Below are 21,377 nucleotides of genomic sequence, written 5' to 3'. Positions count from 1 at the left end.
TTACCGAATTTTCCGAATATGCCACTGCCACATCTACCTTGAAGTTCTTGTTCGCATCACCACCATCAGTCTTCTTCTCTAAGTCGAAATTTACATGCTTTGGACTAAAGTCCAAATGTCCCTTAACGTTATTTTTGCTATCTCCCACTAGAATTACTACATCGGTATCGAAGCTTGGGCCATTCTGGGTCACAATACCGTTGACAGTCGTCTTCGGCGCATAGGGGCTCGTCCATTCGATGTTGTCCAGGTTGTATTTCGTAGCACCTCCGTCGCCCTTTTCAACTATAATTTTTCCCGTTGTTTGAACAAGCTTCGATACCTGCGCATCTCCGCTTGGCGATTTGACGGAGAAAATTGGAATGTACTCCTGTCGTTCCGCGGAGCCAGCCTTCTCGAATCCGACCTTGGCCAAGTACTCATCTGGTCCATTATGAGCTAAAGCGTACAACGCAGCTTCCTTCTCGTTGTTGTTCAAACCAATTGTCACGTCCACGTTCCGAAGTGGCGATAGGACGGTAGCCTTGACGTAAGCGTCACCCTTGAAGTAACTTTCGAGCTTCAAACTAGTGGCACGCGACTTCTCCGTTCCGGGGGTATCGAATGTCAACAACAGACTCTGATGTTGCTTGTCCGAATCATCATATTTGCCAGAGAAATGGTACTTGGGATCAACTTCCAAATACAATTCAGCTTGATATTCTCCATCCAACGGGACCAGAGCCTTGCCAGGTACCTGCTTCTGTCCGGCTGAAGCGCAAACAGTAACACCAACAATATGGTACAGATTGTCAAAGCATTCCTTGAATTCCTTGACCTGCTGGTTCATCTTCAGTGGGATCGAGATTAACTGATTGCCTCGTTCACGAGTCACGAACACAAGTTTGCTGCTGAAATTGATCAGCTCTTGCTTCTTGAACAGAGAATCGATCGTTAGATCGTAAGCCTTTGCATCATCTAGCAGAGCGAAGTTAACAGCGCTACCGGTGGCGGTGTGCACTGTACCAGACAACTGAAGACCCGTGCTGACCGTGTATGCATCGACGCTCAACGTTCCCGTCAGTTGGTAGCTGGCACTGGGCACCAACTTCAAATTGAACTTGGTTTTTTTGTAGTCCTTAGCGATTTCCTTCAAGTCAACTTCTACGCTTGTTTCCAACCGTGCGACTCCAGCTCCCTCGTAGGACAACTTCAGCGGCAGACCTGCTGCAGTTGGGTACACCAAATCGGTATCCAAGAATAGAGCATGCTCTTCAAACACGCGATCGTATTTCTTTGCACCCTCCAAGAACTTGTCGAAGCACTCCAGCAGTTTATCCAGGAACTCTTCCGGAGTTTGAGGAACATTCTGCCCGGAACTCAAGAAGAATAGTTCCGAGCCGTAGAATTTAACCGAAACATCAAGATTGAAATCATCCAAAGCATCGTTGTGCAGGTTGACAGTCTTAGCAAAAGCTCTCACATCCTCCTTCAGTCCACGACGGAATCGACTCTGAGCCTTCTGCGAAAGTTTACCGTATTGCTCCACCAACGTGTTGAAGGCCGTCTGTAAATCCATGCCTCGGAAGAATCCTTTCGGGCCAAAGTAGTGCTCAATAACGCGGTCCAGATTGTCCTGTCGTCCCTCGACTTCGAAGACATTGAAACCATTTCCGAAAACTTCCGTGCTAAAGTTGAACGCTACCGATTTGGGTAGGAAACTCTTCTGGGAATAAATCACACTAGCGTCGGCGCTGGCACCCAAACCAAGGGACTCAACGGCGTACGAGAATTCTCGGTTAAACGAGTACCGGCGGAAGTCGAACGGGAACTTGTTTGTGGTTCGAATGTTTGCAAAGTGGTGGCGGGCTGCGTCACGATTGTTATCGACTGAAGATCGAAGGCTGGCGAGGTGGGTGGTGATGAACGATCCAACCTGGTATACTTTCTCGCTGTCCAGTACCGCTTTGAGTTCGTTAGCCACTGCTGCCGATGGACATTCCACCAGGGATAGATACGCTTGGATGCGGATCTCGGAGTCTTCGTTGGCATTTTTCAAGAAGCCAAGTGCAGAGTTGACAATATTTTTAGAACAGGACGCGGCTGGGTATGCCTGGAAGGCGGCAACACGGATACGTGAAGATGACTTTTCCGAAGTACATACGATCACTTTTTCAAGCAGCGGTGAAACTAAATTGTTGGTGTTTTTCACTCCTTTCAACACCGCGACAACGATGTCTTCTTCTACGCGGTTTTTCGGTTGGCACTTGCCGAGTTTCACAGCAAACTTTTCGGAGATTTCTTTGACATCAGCGGATTCGCAACCATGTTGCTGGCAGTACTTATTCACCAGGGATCCAACACTCAGGTACGCTTCACGTGGTGGGTTTCCATCGAGCAGAAGTTTGGCTGCTTTCAATGCTGGTTTGCTCATCGACGTGACAAAATTCAATGATATGAACATAAGTTTTTGTTCCTGGGCATCCGACACTTCCTTGTTCTTGTACAGATTGGCTAGAGCTTCGACAGCAGCTCCCGTTCCGACGCGGAACAGAGCATCGAGGTACACTTTGCGAGCCAAACTCTTATTTCCGTGAGCGGTTCCGGCTTTGACCTGTTGGTACAGAGACAAAATGTCATCCTTTTTGGAGAATCGCATCAACCGGATCAGTTCGATGAACTGGCTGGCACTGAGTTTGCCCACGTTGTTGTTATTGTACGAGTCGACAACGGTCTTCAGTTCCTGCTTAATGATTTCCAGATTGGTTTGCGAGTCGGGATGTGGCTTTTCAAAGATTACTGAACGTGGAACACCGCTGGCCAGTGCGGGTGCACTACCTGCCTTGGCGCCAGTGTAAGTCAATTTTGTGGTGACCTTTGCCAAAGCTCCCGAGTTCAGTTTGGCGTACGGTACATATTTGTACTCTTCAGTTAGTTTCACCGATTCCAGGATACCATTCTTGAACGTCTGTTGGCTGTTGTAGTTAGAGTTCAGCAATGGTGTTGCCTTAACTCCCTAGATAGAGACGCCCGATTAGTACGTGGATTATTCGCTATTAGTACAATAACTACTTACCGATTTGCTGTTGACGACACTGGTGACCAATGGGTTACTCAGGGTTTCCCGATAGCCACATCCTGCGAGATCACGAACTTTGTTAACGACGGTGGCACCACCGGTAGCAAAGTTCGAAAAGGATGTGTGACAGACACCGAAAATATCGGTTTCAAAGGATTTGCCTTCAGCGGATTGCAGCAGCGAGATGATACCGCGCTTAACGTTCAGCGAAAAGTCCGAATCGCTACTCTCGGTACACAGCTCCGGCAACAGTTCATCGTTGGACAGTGTGAACTGGACGGGTTTGGTGATGTCGGCGCCAAATTGTGACTTCTTACCATCGGGTGCGAAGCTGGTTAGGGATAGTACCTTCAACGTGTACTGGCAGTTATCGGCGGCGTACACCTCTACCTTACCATCAATCTTGAGTGTGGTCTGCTGAGCGTCGACTTCTTCCGCGGTCAGCTGCACCTGCACGAAACTGTCCAGTTCGTAGGTGTAGACATTTCCCGGCTGAAATTTGTACTTGGATGACTTGTTGGCTGTGGAGAGAGGGAGAGAGGATCAATAGTAAGGCCAATTAGAGCGAAGAGAAATTATTGGCCAATGCTGGCTCATACTTACGGTTTGGGCAGCCTTGTTGGCAGGATGCTGTAAAAAGATGGGAAGAGAAGAAAAATGCATCGTTATCGTCGTTTGGTTTTGCTTGACTACGCGTGATTGTATTAGCAGTAGGATTATGTAAGGTTAGATTCTAGTTCGCTCTGAGTCATCGTACGCTTATCAGCTGTAGTGTAAAGTTTCACTGCGATTTTGTTATGTTTGAACTTTATGTTATCAGCCGGTATAGGTCATTTCGGGAGCAAATAGCTTGGTGCAGATTGTTTGGAACATGAACTTGAAAAAAAAGTGTTTACAAGTTCAAGGAGAGTGGAAGACGTTTAGAGTTGAACATAATTTGATTGCGTGGAAATTTCTTTGATTTTTTTCTTAGTATAGCACCGAAGCGGTAAGAACAATAAGATTACCAGGTTCAATTAGGACAAAATACATTTCTTGATTAAAACGGTTGGATCGTGGAAATGGCAATATTAAGTATATTCATCGACAATGCGTTTCTTGGAAGTTGCCTCCAGCATGCAGAAATACGACATTGTTACATACAAGATTATAAAAATGTGAATTAAGAGACTTATTAAGAAGGTAGAAAGAAATATTGTGCACGATAAGACCATGTAGTTAATTTTGCTTATAATCTTGGTAAGTTTAAACGGTGAATGTTGCACAAATTAGTTCAGTCCATTATGTCCTTTAAGGGAGTAAATTATGCATACTTCCAGGTCTTTGGTTCCCAAGCCAATAAAATAGTATGTCGTTTTTACTTTTGCATCAGTAAGCCAAAGTTTCTTTCCCAGCCATACAAAGATATTAGCTAGTAGCTTTAGCGGACCATGTAAGTTGTGTAAGTGATTTAGCGTCTAACTAATGTCAAGTTTACTGCTAGTTCATATATATCGTCTAACTAGTCTTAAGTTGATGCTAGGTACCGATGAGATGCATTGAAAATACAAAAATCCAACATTATGTTGAAAAAATCATACAAATTCTGGTAAATAGTAAAGACTTTAGCGGTTGTGAAAAATATGTTGGAGTCATTTTCCCATTCCTCATGTATCCTCCAACATTACTCTTTCATAAAGTTATTGAAGTAGAATCTTCGGTCAGTAGCACAGGTTCAGAAAAAATAGGAAATACATACCACTACATCACTCCCAGGTATATCCTTATATGAGAAAACCAAAAATACTATTACAATGATTAAGCTGATAACCACCCTAGTAACAATTGAGGTTTTATGATAGTTTTACAGCCATTCATAAAACTTATATTGGACTTTTAGCGTGCTATAAAACTTCAAGTGATACTTAAGCAGGCTGTAAGGGTCTATGCGGATTGAAGGTTTTACCATACACTGCCTATAATGTGAAAATTTTACACTTGAACGCATGGAAACCCAACCTCCTCCGTGGACAAGCGTGAACCTTCCTCCATATGATGTTTGCGTGGACTTTCCAATTTTTTTTCGGGTACCCAATTTCATAATAAAATTTGGGTTTCACAAAATTTTCCTATGTGTTAGGCTATTATGGTGAAGAAAGACTTACTGAAAATCAAGGATCAAGGGGGAGGGTCCCGGCGGCTCGGACATCCCCGAAATATTTTGACTTCTTGAAAAATTTTAAATTCTTTTCTATTTTAAATTCATTCTAAACTCAAAATCCTTTCAAACCATGTTCGACCATCAAAACTGATAATTAAATAGGCTATTACATATTACGTATTGTACAATAAACATTTCACAATCGAAATTTCGGATCGCCGGCGAATTTTTTTTCCTGGATCCGCCCATGCTGAACATATTATACACTTCTTTAGTCTTTTGTGAAATATTTTTCAAGTTGTTGCCCCCTCCGACCAGACAGCCGTTCCCCACGAAGAGGAATTCTCACATTGAATGTTATAAAAGGAAAAAAAGGAGTGAGTGTAAGGTCACTGGGAGCAAGTGTAAACTCGTCCCAAGAAACCATTTGGGACAACAGTCTTGTGTGGTTAGTTGCACAATCTATTGGGTTAATGTTCCAAAGCCCAGTAACTTTAAGACGGAATACACAAGAAAGTGCGTCTAGTTTCAGAAACACATATAGTGATGGTTTTATGTCCAAGAGTGCTTCTAACGTATGCGGAATGAAATTTGGACAACGCTTCCAGCATTAAAACAAAAATGCAACCCTGTGCAAGGCACTATACTAAACGTCATACTCTAGGCACACTTATTTTAAACATCCAGTGTTAATTTCGACCCGCTAGGAGATACCATGTGACCAAAATGGCAGCGAACGCCTAATCTGGCACCTAGCTATTATGCCAAAAAGAAGTTTTGGCGCATTGGATGATTATGGCATACTTTTTGTACAAAAGGCTGATAACCCTCCAAATGTACCACAACTGCGTCCAAATGAGGATTTGTGGAATAATTTGAAGCAGAGAGTATATGCCAATCATTTTCGACATAAAACTAACAAACATGATAGTCAAAATTAAGAAAGAAATTAAGAATATGTCAACATCAATTTTTTCAACTCCTTTGCAAAAAGATCTTGCAAACTGTCATGAACCTTTTCGAATGGGCTCAAATTTTTTTCTACATTAAGTTAATAAGCTGACAAATGTTTTCATATAGAGAGAACATTCAATAAAGAGTTTTCTACAAAAAAATTGCCTTTTGGATTTTGTCCAAATTTTATTCCGCATACGTTAGAGTATTGGTTTTCGACCTTTATCGTTCCATGTACCCTTTCTGAATATTGCTCCCCATAATGTACTCCTTTCTGAAAACCACCATTGCCCAGTCAAAAGAAATTGATTTTCAATCGAATGAAAACCAAAATTTTCCAATTAGAGAACCAACAATTTTTTCACACGAAGCACTCCCAGTAAGCATCTCAATTCTTGATACACTAAAAAAATATCCTACAGGAATGTTAGTATAACAAGTTCAAATTTATCCCGCATAATTCACCCCTTATTTACCCCTGGGGGTGAATTCAGTCCCGGTTGAAAACCACTGCTGCAGCACTATCTTCTGTAGATGGTTTAACTTTAAATGTATTTGGTTTGAGTTCCCAAGATTTGGCGAAAGCTCTTCTATATTGGCCAAAGGCCAAGCAGGTTTTCTTGATTCTTGAAATCGATGTGAGCTCCCCTCAGTAAGTTTTGAGCCAAGAATTACCCCAACATACTTAACTTCATCTGCGACAATTTTTCAGAATCAAAGAACTGCAACGGACGACCTCCGGTGTTTTTCGTTGCGTGAAAAGCGCCATTGATGTTTTATCTGCATTTACTAATAGTCCAACATGAAGACACCATTGCTCAACAACACATATTGATACAACCCTTTTGAAATCATCAGAAGGTTGATTATGCGACAAATATGCCGAACAATAGACGTATTTCTTGTTTGTGTTATCAACAGTATTTACTGTGACAGCACAAATATAACGAGTTGTGAGATCGGATATAAAATATGCGTCAACATTCGCAAATATACATGCACGAGGCATTTCACGTGGATTTGTAATGACGTTTTTGTTGAATGCTACGATGACGGAGTTGAGTAGATTTCCAACATAGAAGCTTCCTTTACTGAAATACGGTTCTTGAACCAAAGCTATAGAAGCTTTTCCTTCCTGCATCAGGCGGGATAGATTCATAGTTGCTAGCATAAACGTGCATATGCTGAAGATTAATTTGTGCTACTCTACCCGATCAGAAACATATAACAAAAATATTTCAAAACTATATCTCGCATTGTTACTTGTTATAAATTTCTGTTATTTTAACTACTAACGAGACCAAATTTATAACAATATATGTTATAGAAATTGTGTTCTGTTATAATCTTGTTACTTCATTCTGATCGGTTAACCATACTCGAACATAGCACTTTCATCATCAGTATTTGCTGTACAGCAGCTAGAAGATACACTACCAGTCAAAAGTTTAAGTTCACTTGCTTTTTTTGAATTTTACCTAATTGAGTGGGTTTCTCAGTAGACTTTGTCGTGCTTCTAGCACGTGCTTCTTCACTATATCATGTTGCTACACGCTACTGGTCAGAGTGTAGGAGGAGTTTTGACGCCTTTGGGTGACGCGTAGATCACAAACATTCTTGTTATGACAGGTTGTATTGTTTAGATACGTCGGGTACATAATACGTGTAACATCTTAGTGCTACGAGACCTCACTCAAAAATTATATTCCAGATTGTTTTTTTTTATATTTTTCTTTATGAAAAGGTAAATAGAAAAAAAATTTAAATTGAAAATCATAAGCATCGAAAAAATATCTATTCAAATTAACCTAATTCCAAGATTATCATCTCATTATTGAAAAGTGAAAAAACAACATATTTTATGTGTCTATCGTAGAGAAATGGATCGAAAAATAATTGTAAATAATAATAATTAATAACAATAAATGAAGAAACCCACAGCTTTTTCTTCAATTATAGAGTCTCTTCGGGTTAGAAAAATCTCTTGACATTTTTTTAACTCTATGTGCGGGGTCGGGACTCGAACCCAGGTGCGATGCGTACAAGGAAATCGATTTACCAACTACGCTACGCCCATCCCCTTCACCAATAGCCATTTGAATATCACATTAGCATTGGAGGGTGAACTTAAACTTTTGACTGGTAGTGTACCAAACACGTTGGCTTATAATCGGCTATAGCGAACCCCGAAATGGGTATTAGGGACATGACCACCACTTGAATCCCACGATTCGCGAAGAAATAAACGTCCACTCTGTAAGAGATTCCCTTAACATAGTAAGGGTAAGACCCACGACACTCCGTGCACAACTAAAAATCCGTTCATAAATTCATGTCACAAAAAATCACGATTTCGTGAACTGAGCGATTTACGAAAAGCGTAACCAAGTTCCTAAAATTAAGGATAATAATGGCGTTACATTGCAATATTTGGTTGGGTTACTGAAGTTGTTCCCTATACATGTTTAGTTTTTGTTATGATTTTTGTTCATACAGCTGCATTGCGGTATATCAACTAAAACGATGGTCATGATTTTTAAGGAGCCTAGTCGCGATTTTCGTAATATCTCATCACGTTACTGTAATATTTTTGTCATGAGTTTAATATCAGATTTTTCTGGTAGAGTTGCACGATTTATGTTCATGATTGTAGAGTTTTAGTCACCATCTTCGTAATTTATATTCACGTTTTCGTGATATTTTATTCACGAGCTTCGCGTTGAATTTTTCTGGCAGAGCAGCGTGACTTATGTTCATGATTTCAGGATCTTAATCACGATTTCCGTGATTTCTATACACGTTATCGTGATATTTTGGTCACACGTAGAGTGATTTGTGTCCATGATTATAGTCACGATTTTTGATATTTTAATCACGAGGATTTTATGAGAAACAAAATATAACCATCGTCGATTCGAACGATGCTTTGCAGTTGTGTTCGGTTTATGAATCTCCATGACTTTCTCTGCCGATTGCAATATTTTGAAACAAGAACATTTTTTCAAAAAGGCGTAGACGTTTCTACGAGCTTTAATTTCCAAAAGTTTTCTGTCAATTATTTTATTATACAGCAACGCTATCGAGACCGAGTTACAAAGAATGAATACTTCCATACGAAAAATACACTAAAAAATTGCTGTGGCATTTTTCACAGAAACGAAAATTTATATTAAAAATTCAAATTGCGAAAAAAAATATTTTGTCTACTAAAACCTAAAGAGAAAAGAAACATTTTGAATGTGATTGCATGATGGAGAACTTATCGGTAAAAATGTTTTTTTAACAATAACTTTATACAGGATTTTAAATTTTATACTAATTGACATTCAAACTTAACAGAATATAATTTTAAGTATAATTTAAAATCTAAATGCATTTAACAAAAAGCTTCCATAGTGCGATACTTTCCGAGATATTTGAAATTTTGCGCCAACAAAAGCAATTAATTCGTGTAATTATGCCCTTTTTAAATGTTATTTGTGTTATCCCATCATAAAAAGTCAACAATCTTATGTTCATCGATTTAAAGACCTAAAACAAACTTTTTCATTGAATTTCGATAGTGGAAAAGCTTTCAATAAAAAAAGTTTTCCGAACACCAACTTTAGACATATTTTTATAATTCATACTATTTGAAGTCAAAACTGCAATGTTATTTTTGAATAAAATGGTCATAATAAAAATTTTCTGAAATGTAGTAGCTCTCGAGATATTTTAAATCTTATTTTAACAACGCAATTATTTTGTTTTATCACGACATTTTAATAAGTTATTCGTGTTTCTTCCTGATTTATTATTATGATCTTTTTAAAAGTTATTCGCGTTACCCCATCATAAAATGTCAAAAATCTAATGTTTATCGGTTTTTAAAAGACGCAAAAAAACTTTTTCAATGTATTTGGGTAATGGAAAAGCTATCAATAAAAAAGTTTTCTTAACACCCACTTTTGACATATTTTTGTAATTCATATTATTTGCAGTCAAAAACACAATTTTCTTTTTGAATATGATTCTGAACCCCATTTAAAATCAAAATTCTGAAATATGGTAATCGAAATATTTTGCATTTTGTTTTAACAACACAATTATTTTGTTTTATTACGACCTTTTTGCAAGTTATTCACATTTCTCCATAAACAACAACCTTTTTGCAGGTTATTCGCATTTCTCCATAAACAATAATTTTTTCAAAATGCCCATAACATTTTCTGTAACTATCCCATTGACATCAAGGTGATATTGTAAACCATTTGAAAGCTATACAAAAACAATCAAAATACTATTCAACCATATGGTCGGATGATTAAACTATGTAGTTGAATCATATTTTGGTTGCTTTCATGTAGCTTTCAATTGGTTTACAATATCCCCTAAATGTCAAAGGGAAAGTTTTAGGAAATGTTATTGGCATTTTGAAAAAAAAACCTATTGTTGTTTATTGAGAAATGCGAATAACTCACAAAAAGGTTGTTGTTTATGGAGAAATGGGAATAACTTTCAAAAAGGTCGTAATAAAACAAAAAAAATGTGCTGTTAAAACAAAATTTAAAATATCTCGACTACAACATTCCAGAAAATAAAATTATGATTTTAAATTGTGTTTATAATCCTATTCAAAGAGAAAATTGTGTTTTTGACGACAAATAATATGAATTACAAAAATATGTCAAAAGTGGGTGTTAGGAAAACTTTTTTATCGAAAGCTTTATCATGATCCAAATACACTGAAAAAGTTTCATTTACGTCTTTAAAAACATTAGATTTTTGACATCTTATGATGAGGTAATGAGAATAACTTTTAAAAAGATTACAAAAAACCGAATTAATTGTCTTTTTTGGTGCAAAATTTCAAATATCTCGAAAATAAAATTACAGTTTTGTATGTCAATTAGTATGAAATTTAAAAACATGTATTCTAGTTAGAAAATTTTTTAACCGATAAGTTCTCCATCAAGCAAACATAATTAAAATGTTTTTTTCTCTTTAGGTTTTTGTTGACAAAAAATAAAAAATTAGAAAAAATGGGGTGCAATTTAAATTTTTAATATAAATATAAGTTTTTGTCAAAAATGACACATTTTTAGTGAATATATTTGTGAGGAAGTATTCATTCTTTGTAACTCATTCTCAGATAGTTTTGTTGAATAAAATAGAGTAATCGAGCAAAACAAACTTGAAATTAATGCACGTAGAAGCATCTACGCCCTTTTAAAAAAATGCTCTTGGATCAAAATAATCTTATTAACGGTGGAAAATGTTTTGTCTTGCATGCTGATGTAATCTGAAAATTTTATCGGAATCTAATCTAAATCTAATCACGATTCTAGAAATTTTCGGACGGATCTTCGAGAAATTCCTCTAGTGTAATTTATGTTCATGATTTCATTATCTCAGTCACGTTTTCCGTAATTTATATGCGCGTTATCGTAATATTTTATTCTTGAGCTCACGTTCGAATTGAACACGTACAATAATGTGACTACTGTTCATGTATAATTACGATCAGATTTTTTACTCGGAGTAACGTGACTATGTGACTTGGTTCATAAAAGCGTAACTGATTCGCGGTATCTTGTTTTGTGAACTACATTAGGATTTAGATTCCTGACTCTATAATATATTTTTCATGCTCAGCGCAGTTTTCGTTTTCTGTCCAGATATTACATTGAACCTTATCGAATGAATAGTGATGTTCGAGATCTTAACAGTTTCCTTGTATCTGCTACTCGCCGCTACTGCTAGTCGCTGTAGGCTGTACATAACTATATGACACTTCACAACATAACCCAAATTTTGTGAAATAGTTCACGTGAAAATTTCAAGACCAGAGTTGTATGAGATAGAAAATGATTATGGATGTTTTCTAAATATCACAAGCACCCAAGGTAGACCGTGAATCAAGTACTACGAGTCATGAACCAGTTCAAAGATCCATGAATAATATTTTATGGTTTTGTGAACTGTTTTACGAGCCCGAATTGTCAGTTGTGAAAACTATACTAGGAATGATGAGCTAGTTCACGAACACATGAACGATATTTTTTCGATTTTGTGAAATATTTCACGGCCACACGGTCAGGTGTGACTATTATATTAGGGACAATGAATCAGTTCACGTTTCTTTGAATAAAATTTTATGACTTTGTGAACAATTTCAAAAGCACGAATGCTCAGTTGCTAGGAATCATAAATTAGTTCACGTGTACATGATTTTTTTAGATATTGTGAATTATTGCTCGAGGTTGAACGGTAAATCGTGACTTACTCGGATTCATGAACTAGTTCACGAATATATAAAAATTATTTCATGGTTTTATGAACTATTTCATTTCATGAGTTGTGACTCATTCGCTAGAAATCAGGAATCAGTTCACGTATACATTATGGAACATTGCGTGATTTTGTGAACTATTTCACGAGCACTGATATTATCGTGACTATTATATTTGGAATCATAGCTCACGATGATTAAAAGGATTCATGAATAATATTTCAGGTTTCGTGAAATAATTCAGGGGTAAACATGTTTTCCAAAAGCTATGAAGAAAACCACGATTCAACCTTTGGTTTTATGACTAAAGTTGTGAACGTACAGAAAATCGATTTAGTAATTGTATGGCGGAAACCGTGACTGAAGTTCACAAAACAAAACCAATTATTTTCACTAATAAAAGCTTTATATAGACGTTACTGACTGAAAGTGGAACATAATTATAAAATACATGATTTTTGTTCACGGTCCTGTTTTCGTAACGTAAAAACCTGATTGTTCCAGGATTCATGGCACTTTATTCACGTTTTTGAGAACATTTTTTTCCGAGTAGAGTATTTTAGTCTTGCAATCATTCAATCCTCGGCACGGAGAAACACCTTGACTCACCTCATACGACATGGGAACACTAACCCAGCGGATCATTTTTTGGTAGAGAAACTTCAACCCGCCGGATGCCACACGGCCAGGCATTGCATTTATCGCTCATATGAGTAAATGCGCCCGGATGGTTTGCTACTGCGACAATAAAAACTCACATTTTCACACGAAAAGTTATTGACACTCACACAACTTCTCCGGATAAATAGGGGAGAGAGGGTAACAATGAAACACATTTTTTCTACAATTTAATTTTGATGATAATACATGTTATTTGTGTAATCAAAAGTGATACATAGTGCCACTATATTGTTAACTAATACATATATTTTTTCCAGCTGGTAAAATTCACGGGAAATAACATTTTTTGGATAATAAACAGTTGGTGGTAAAATGTATCAGTGTGCCCCATGGGTAGGAACTATGAAACACGATGTCGTCTATAGTGAAATATTCTACTTATAAATTTTATTCTTTTGTTTTGACGAAGAATGATCCTAACGCTTTGAATTAAAGATATATTGAGGCGAAAATCGTTTGTTTACGAAAGAATCCACTATATCATCGCGTAACATCGAACCACCATATATGCATATTAGCTGCAATCCTGAAATAAGAGACAATTTCTACAAAATTTGGCCAAATTTACTAATTTTGCACTATATGAGTAGTATTTAGTGTGGAAAATCGGAACCCATTGACATTTTGAGACAGACCACAAAAACAAACAAAAATCACTGTTCCCCATACGCCATCGTTTCACAGTTACCCAATGGGTCTATTCATGAAAATTGTGAAATCACACAGAACCATGAGTAGTTACCAAAAAACTTTGTTCGCGGCAAATGTTGAGCATAAAATTTGCTATAAATAGCAATAGACTAAACATTTATTCAATGAATGGTAATTCATAAAGATGGAATAATGTTTATCAATGCAAATTTACTCTGGCTATCACAAAACAAACAAATATCCATTAAAAGAGATAGAGTTATCAGTTCTCTTCCAAAATATAGCAACACGTGTAAAGAATTAGAAATTGTGAAATATGAGGGAATTAGACGATTCCGATCATGCATTGTGATTTTATTGCGAATGTTTCATAGTTCCACTGTTACCCTCTCTCCCCTACAACGTGTTATTTCTCCGGATAAATAAAACAGCCGGAGAATGGGTGAATGAGTTTATCACGGTATCCTTTTTTCGCTCGCTGCTTTCCTGCCGTTATTCCAAAACACGAAAAAACAAGTCTATCATATTTCTTTGCCGCTTTTCTTTGAAATTAAGTGTATTTTTTGAAGTTTTTATTGATTTCCACGAAATTAAAATTTTATCACCTTCTCCGGTGAGAAGGAAAAAGTCAAATAAATTTTATCCGGAAAATCATTCTCACGCTATTTGTGGAGACGGAGAATTTTGCGACTCATCTTATCTCGGAAAAGTTGGACATCGGATAAGCTTCTTCTCGCGTGAGTGAGAGAGAATTACAATGCCTGCACACGGCCTTTAGGTTAGTTTTGTCCAGAGAAAGATAATAGACTGTTATCAACCTCCTACTCCACAGACACATGAATGAATGTCGATTTTAGAGGTCCTAATAGCTTTCTTATATCCACTGGTCGCTGGAAACTGGACATCTGTGACTTTTCATGAAATAGTGTATGGTAGAAAAGTAATTCCACGAATAATACGCTAAATATGGTGAAGTAGCATGTAAATATTTCATGAACATGTTGCATGAAAATTAAAATGATTAGGAATATCCTCTAAATATCACAACAACGCAAGATATATCGTAAATCATGTCCTTGGAATCGTGAACCAGTTCACGAATCAAAAATGTCATTTCATGATTTTGTGAATTATTTCATGAGCACAAATGGTTTTTGTCGTGACTATTGTACTAGGAATCATAAACCAGTTCACGTGTACGAATGGTAAGTCGTGACCATTATGCTAGGAATCATGAACCTGTTCCCGAATACATTAATAATAATTTGTGATTTAGTGAACTAATTCATGGACACACATAGTCAGTCGTGATTATTATACTAGGAATCATGAATCAGTTAACGAATGCATGAATAATATTTGAACATTTTGTGAACTATTTCACGAGCATGGGTATCGAATTATGACTAATATATTAGGAATCGTGATTTAGCACACGAGGATTGAATAAATTCATGAATAAAATTTCGAGTTTCGTGAAAGAGTTCACTAGAAAACATCCAGATTGTTCTGATCTTATGAACTAATGTTCCTAAATCTGTAAATATAATCATGAGTCAACCTTTGGTTTTATGGACAATGTTCATAAAAATGTGAACTAGTTCATGTACAGAAAATCGATTTGGTAATATTAATGCGGAAACCATGACTGAAGTTAACAAAATAAAATGAAATATTTCCACTAATTAAAGCGTTATGAAGGGAAATTGAACATACTAATAAAACACATGATTTTTTGTTCATAGTTCTCGTAACGTAAAAACGTGATTGTTCCAGAATTCATGGTACTTTATTTCTCGATTTTAAAAAACACGTGTACTCTGCCTTATTCATGTAAGCGAACAACGTGCAAGAGTCGGGTAAAGTCGGAGCTGACTAATTTATATCTGAATTGACAAAAAATAGGAAATTGTGATGCTCCACAAAGTTGTAGAGAAATGAATGCACTTTCAGTTTTCGCTTGAAAGTTTCAGAATTCTCTCGCATGGTGATGGTAGTGGTCGAAACAATTAGAATTTCAGAAACTTTAGGACAAATTATGACATTCTTTTCTCTCCAACCTGCTCTGGGACGGCAAAACATCAACTTCAACTTCCTATCTAGTTGGGGAAATTCGACTTTGTCATAAGTTCCGTCATCTATCTCGATGTAGCACGATTGGATGCAGTGTTGCCAATGTTTCAGATTTTTCTAGAATCTTCCAGATTTTTCTCAACGAAACATACCTCCACACAAGCCCGACATTTTGTCAGATCTTCGGAATTTTACCAGGTTTTCTCAGACATTCGTAATTGTAAAGTTGAATCAATTCGTCTCTCTGAACAATAAAGTAGTATAGATAAATTCTTGGCATCCGCCACCAGATACCACGCGGACTCCAGATAGGGTTTGGTCCGGAGCAAGAAAAAAATGATATTAACCTCCTAATTGTCACCAGCCGCTTGAAATTTCAGGCACACCTTTGGACTCGTAATCTGACGTGTTTTTAAATTTTTAAAATATATTCTTGAAGACTTTGAGGTTCAGGCCCCAACAATGGACTACTAGGTATAAATTTTTAGTTTTAAATTTTTGAGCATTCAGAGATGCAAATGAGTCGATTCTTAGTTCTAAATAACTAGATACCGGAAAAGTTTTATCTGGCAATTTCAGAGGCATATAAATAAAAAGCGGGTATCCCTTCCACAAATGTGGATTGATCTGGCTGTTATTTCGATGTCACAGACGAAACAACTGTTTCTCGAAATCATCAAGTATCTCAATGAAACTCCAACAATACAAAAAATTGGATGCATCGAAGTAATTTATACTAAGATAAATTTTTTTGCTTCGATTATAGAGGTTTTAACCGATGAGTCATTTGATTAATTTTCGCGTTGGTAGGAATAGTGATTGAGCCGGTACCGTCTGCCTTCTTATCGTAAGATAACGTCTACCAGATTTTTCCAGACTTTTTTTCGATGGTGTCAGATTTTAATTCAAAATGCTTGGCAACGCTGATTGGATAAGAAACTGTGAGTAGGTATGCTTTTGTTTTATTTTTTTTTGCCTTTAAATTTTTTGAATTCTTTAATGTTCGTTTTTATTGTCTTTATGTTGGGATTGTTTCGCTAATATCGTTTCAAATTTTTGTTCAGTTTGCAGTGAATTAATTCATTTATGCATTCATTTTTCTAGCCCATATCGAAATAAAATCCTTGCTGTGGCCTTGAAAAAACCTATACATTTTCATTAAAATAGATGTGACAAAAGCTGTCATCAAATATAACAGATTGTTACGAGCGACATGAAAATTATAGCGTCATCAGAACAATGGCATCCGACAATTCCTGGGTCTCGTACCGGCAAACATGTGTTCACTTTGCAAGCCTCTTTACTAACTAAGCCACACTGCACACAGTCGCTTGGTTGCAGCTTACAATCTTACATGTTAAAACATGTTAAATCATATGATTAGGCATTAAATTACGATTCGATGTTATTTAGTGTGGAAAAGTATCCATCCTATAACATGTCTGTACCCAGAACATGCCATGGACATTTTTGTATAATAAATGGAACTACAGCGCTGTTCATGCTTCGGATCTGCCGATTTTGCTTAATTTTGGTAAGGACTTCTGGAATATACCTTTGCTATTCAATGACATTTAAACATTGAATTAGATTTAAAGCTCCCCATAAGTGAATTTTTTTGCAACGTCGCGGTATCAAGCTATCATTGCCACACTTCTAAAAAAACTTTCAAAATGGTAGTTTTACCGATAGTTCTGAACAGTAATTCGGTTTTGGTGAGTTTGCTAATCTTCACGATTATTCAGTAATCGAAAAGTCTCATAATTATCATTTACCATAAATTCCTAGCTTATGTATAATTTTATCCAATTTATGTACTTCTAACAATTCTAATCAGACGTATAACGTGAAAACGAGTTGGAATTTTCCGCATACATAAAAATATTTTACATCCTTAAGTTTGAGCTGCCATCTGGCAGGGTCTTTATAAAACCACCATAGGCATATGCACCAGAATGAGGACCTGCCAGATAACCCTCCCTCCACATGGAACACCATTCGATCACCTAATAATCTTGCACAAGTAATCAAATTTACTCCGGCTTATCTGCAGCTCAACGGTAAACATGATTTCAAAAACACATTCGTCAATCCGATCGAGTGAACCCCTTCTGTAACGATGTTTTTCCAACTCTCAAATCTTAATCCAGAAGGTTCGATGGAACAAACAGACGGGTGTCGCTGGGAAACAAAAATAATCCTGTCAATCTTCATTTATCCACCCGACGGGCGACGGATTGAATCTTTCGAAACCAGGGTACATATTTGGAAGCGGATCAATTACCACTGCCACTAACTGGTAGCACCCACGTGGCAGCGGTGGAATCTTCCAACGGCAGTCACACCAAGCCGTGATTCAACCAGCATCAGGCGCAGCGGCAATCACTGACGGTTTGCATGCTGGAGAACCGCACGACGTTCGGTCTAGAAGTAAGCCGACGCGCTCATAAACCTCTATTGGCTAAATTGCTAAATTGGTTCACACATCATTATCACCCAAGTCTCTGTTTCTGCGGTACGACTTGCCACAGCCGGCAGATTTTACGTTCAAGCCTTCCGGATGAGTCTATTGAGGCTCCTAAACGCCTAATTCACTGCTGGTGCGTAAATTGGTAACTACATATGTAACAATCGGTGGAAACGTATGTTCGGAACACGTACCTGCGAAAACACTTTGGCACAGCACTAACGATATCACAAATGTGCACAGTAGGTTCCTGGAGTTAAAGACCCACATCGTGAAGGTCAATGCAGCTTTCGCGCACTCTCCTCAGTCTTTTTTTTTGCTCCGTGATTCTAGCACTCAGATCTCCAATGGTCAGGACACTAAACGTTAGATAGTAGAATGGTAAGTCTTCTCTGCTGACGCAGGACCTAGGACACTTCGCTTTGGGTCTTCACAAATAATCCACGCTGGTCCACGTCCCCGGGAGGGTTCTCGAGCAGAATGACTGGTTTAATTTATAGTCCGGCACACTTATATAGAATCGGTCGGTACCACCACCACGGTAGCCGCCACCCATTTCCTTGCTTCGCCCCGAGGATTGAGTACAGATGCACACACACACCAGTTCTCACAGAGACGACGGATACCTCCGCTGGCCAGGGAGTGAAACTCAAGTGGTGATAGTACTATGCACTGATAACAGTACCGGCGATCACCCAAGCAATGAGGATCAGTATATACTTTCACATTCCGTATGCGAGCACGAACACGAATGAAAGTTTGGGTGCTTGCGGCAGATGAACCCCGACTTGCGATCGCATAACGATGTTGTTCTGTTATCATAACCGTTTTATTGGTGTTGCCAAATAGAAACTGATTGGAGAAGGGAGGTGAGCAAGGATTCTGGACGAGCGAAGGGATTCTAATACAATTTAATTTTTTGCGATAATATGTGATCTTTGAAACTTGTAACCACGCAATGTCTGAACGGGTAATTAGTGAGGCTGGTTGTTTCATTCGAACCCGTTAGGTTTTCTCGAATGCCGTTCGCTCGATGACTTGCAAAAAATAATTAGAGCGATTCGTTTTGTTTATCTCCCTGAAACAATTGAAAAATGGAGAAAAGTGCTGAATAATTTGTTTTCAAGATTTTGATGGAACGGCAAAGTATTATACTTTTCTATCCTAGGACTAACACCGTCTTTATGCATGTGCATTGTGAATGCTGGGCTAAGCACAGGGGGCTCCGAATTTTGGGGGTCTCAGAACCATGAAAGTTGTAATATCACAAAAGAATCTGGGCAAACTTGTCCAATTTTTCAGTTGATACTCCGTTTTAAACATAAAACATTTTTGTCTTCTTCTGAAAATCAGCCATAACGATTTCAGTAACTGTTCGAAAACTTCTAGATGGTTTTACCGCAAAATAATTAAAGACATGTCACTGAGCATCGGGGAGATTTGACCATTGAATTTAAAAAATAATAGGAATAAATATATTAGCGTTAGTTATTCTGGTAACTGTACAGAATATGGTGGATTTCACTACATTTTAGGAAATTATATTTATTTATATTTAACCACTTAAATTTGAAAATTTCTAAGGTTTTAAGCGGGGTGATCTTTAAATATCAATTCCCACAGTTTCTGCCAAACAAAAGATTGTTGCAGTTTCAAAACCACGAAATTTACGGAACTAGTTCCCTACAAATCCTATCATTTCATCATTTTATTGAAACATTCTAAATAAAGTTGAATCAAAATTTTATATACACTGTTAATGAATCCCTTCATGTAAGTTAATGGTGACATAGAACGGTGACTGGTGACTATGACATGTTTCAAACAAATGTCCTCAACTCCTTATTCTCGTTTTGCTTTTTATAGTTTTATATTATTTCTGAATTGTGACATATTACGAAAATGTTTTTACGGTGACTATGAGAGCGGGTATCATTTTGATTAAAAAATAGGTCACGAAGTCACGTCAAATCCGCTTAAACGCACGGTGAGTGGTGAATAGAGGTATTTATGTGCTATTTCGAGGCTGTGCTACAACGTAACTATATCCTTACATAGTTTGAGAAAATATAACTTTATTTAGCTCAAATTGCTTAATTATGGAATATTTTTTATTAGAAAAGTATTATCAATTGGAAGCTTTTAAAATAACTGTAGGGAATCGAAAAATGTATTAAAACATTTAATCGAAATTTACGGTATAAAGAATTCACGTTATTGCCAATTCCAGAATCTACTCTACCATTTGTGTGCACTGACTTCCCCATAAAAAAAGAGCGGCTTCATATTTTTGTCGTGAAAAATAAGATAATACAGGATACCTTTTCTCTGTGACTTAGTCGTAATATATTCACATTAGAATAGGAATAATAACTGGAAGAATAGTTGCAGGGTAATTAGTATTCATGGACATTACGGTTACCAGTTCTGATTTATTTAATAGCTAATTGATCCAGATCTAGGGGACCCAAGAGGAGATCAGGAACATGATAGAGGTGGAATCAATGCAAAGTATTAATTGCATCACTGACCACTTAGCACGCGTTGTTGGGAGCATGATACATTCGACCATACAAAATAGAGAACTTGACGTTACACATTTCGAAACAAACAGGTGAAAAATTTATTTCTGTTCCCGATTATTTATTTGGTAGACAGTCGCCACTTTGTCCGAATTTGCAAATTTTGTCTATCGGGACGAACCGATCTCCTAAGAGATAAAGTTCAGTCCGTTAAAAAAGTGTTTCAGCGTCCACACGTGGTCGGTGTTAAGTCAGACCGGACAAAGTGACAAAGAATTCACGGTGTCTTTTTTTAATAACTTTATGCAAAAAAATTTAGCATCTGGTCAAGGCTTCTGTCTGTCACGTTACATTTTTACGCATATTTCATAAGATAAGTCAGCAAAAACAATAAAACCATATTCTATCACAACTGCACATTATTAAAGTCACTAAACCGCACATTTTTTCATGAACCGCTTTCACTTTATTGTCATTTTGATACGTCTGTCACGTTACACAATTTTCGCAGTTAGTTTGGAGGTTGCCCGACGAAATAGAAAAAGTCTGTTCCGTTGGCC

The 21,377-nt window shown here is 37.3% G+C and overlaps 1 protein-coding gene across 1 annotated transcript in view; it reads right to left on the bottom strand.

The window, feature by feature from the left end:
* LOC131684702 (apolipophorins) overlaps window positions 1-18,789 on the bottom strand; it is a 35,679-nt gene extending 16,890 nt beyond the window's left edge. Inside the window, exons 1-4 of the mRNA XM_058967806.1 lie at window positions 18,490-18,789; window positions 3,662-3,688; window positions 3,056-3,579; window positions 5-2,995 (exon numbers count right to left, since the gene is read on the bottom strand). Of these exons, the coding sequence (XP_058823789.1) occupies window positions 5-2,995; window positions 3,056-3,579; window positions 3,662-3,688; window positions 18,490-18,565 (3,618 nt within the window). The 5' untranslated portion in view covers window positions 18,566-18,789. The remainder of the gene's footprint in view (window positions 1-4; window positions 2,996-3,055; window positions 3,580-3,661; window positions 3,689-18,489) is intronic.
* Window positions 18,790-21,377: the final 2,588 nt, after the last annotated feature.

The sequence above is a fragment of the Topomyia yanbarensis genome, chromosome 2 (assembly GCF_030247195.1).
Source record: "Topomyia yanbarensis strain Yona2022 chromosome 2, ASM3024719v1, whole genome shotgun sequence".
In the NCBI taxonomy this organism is placed as follows: Eukaryota; Metazoa; Arthropoda; class Insecta; order Diptera; family Culicidae; genus Topomyia; species Topomyia yanbarensis.
Note: the sequence above shows the minus strand (reverse complement) of the source record. Positions and strands in the feature narration are given on the sequence as shown.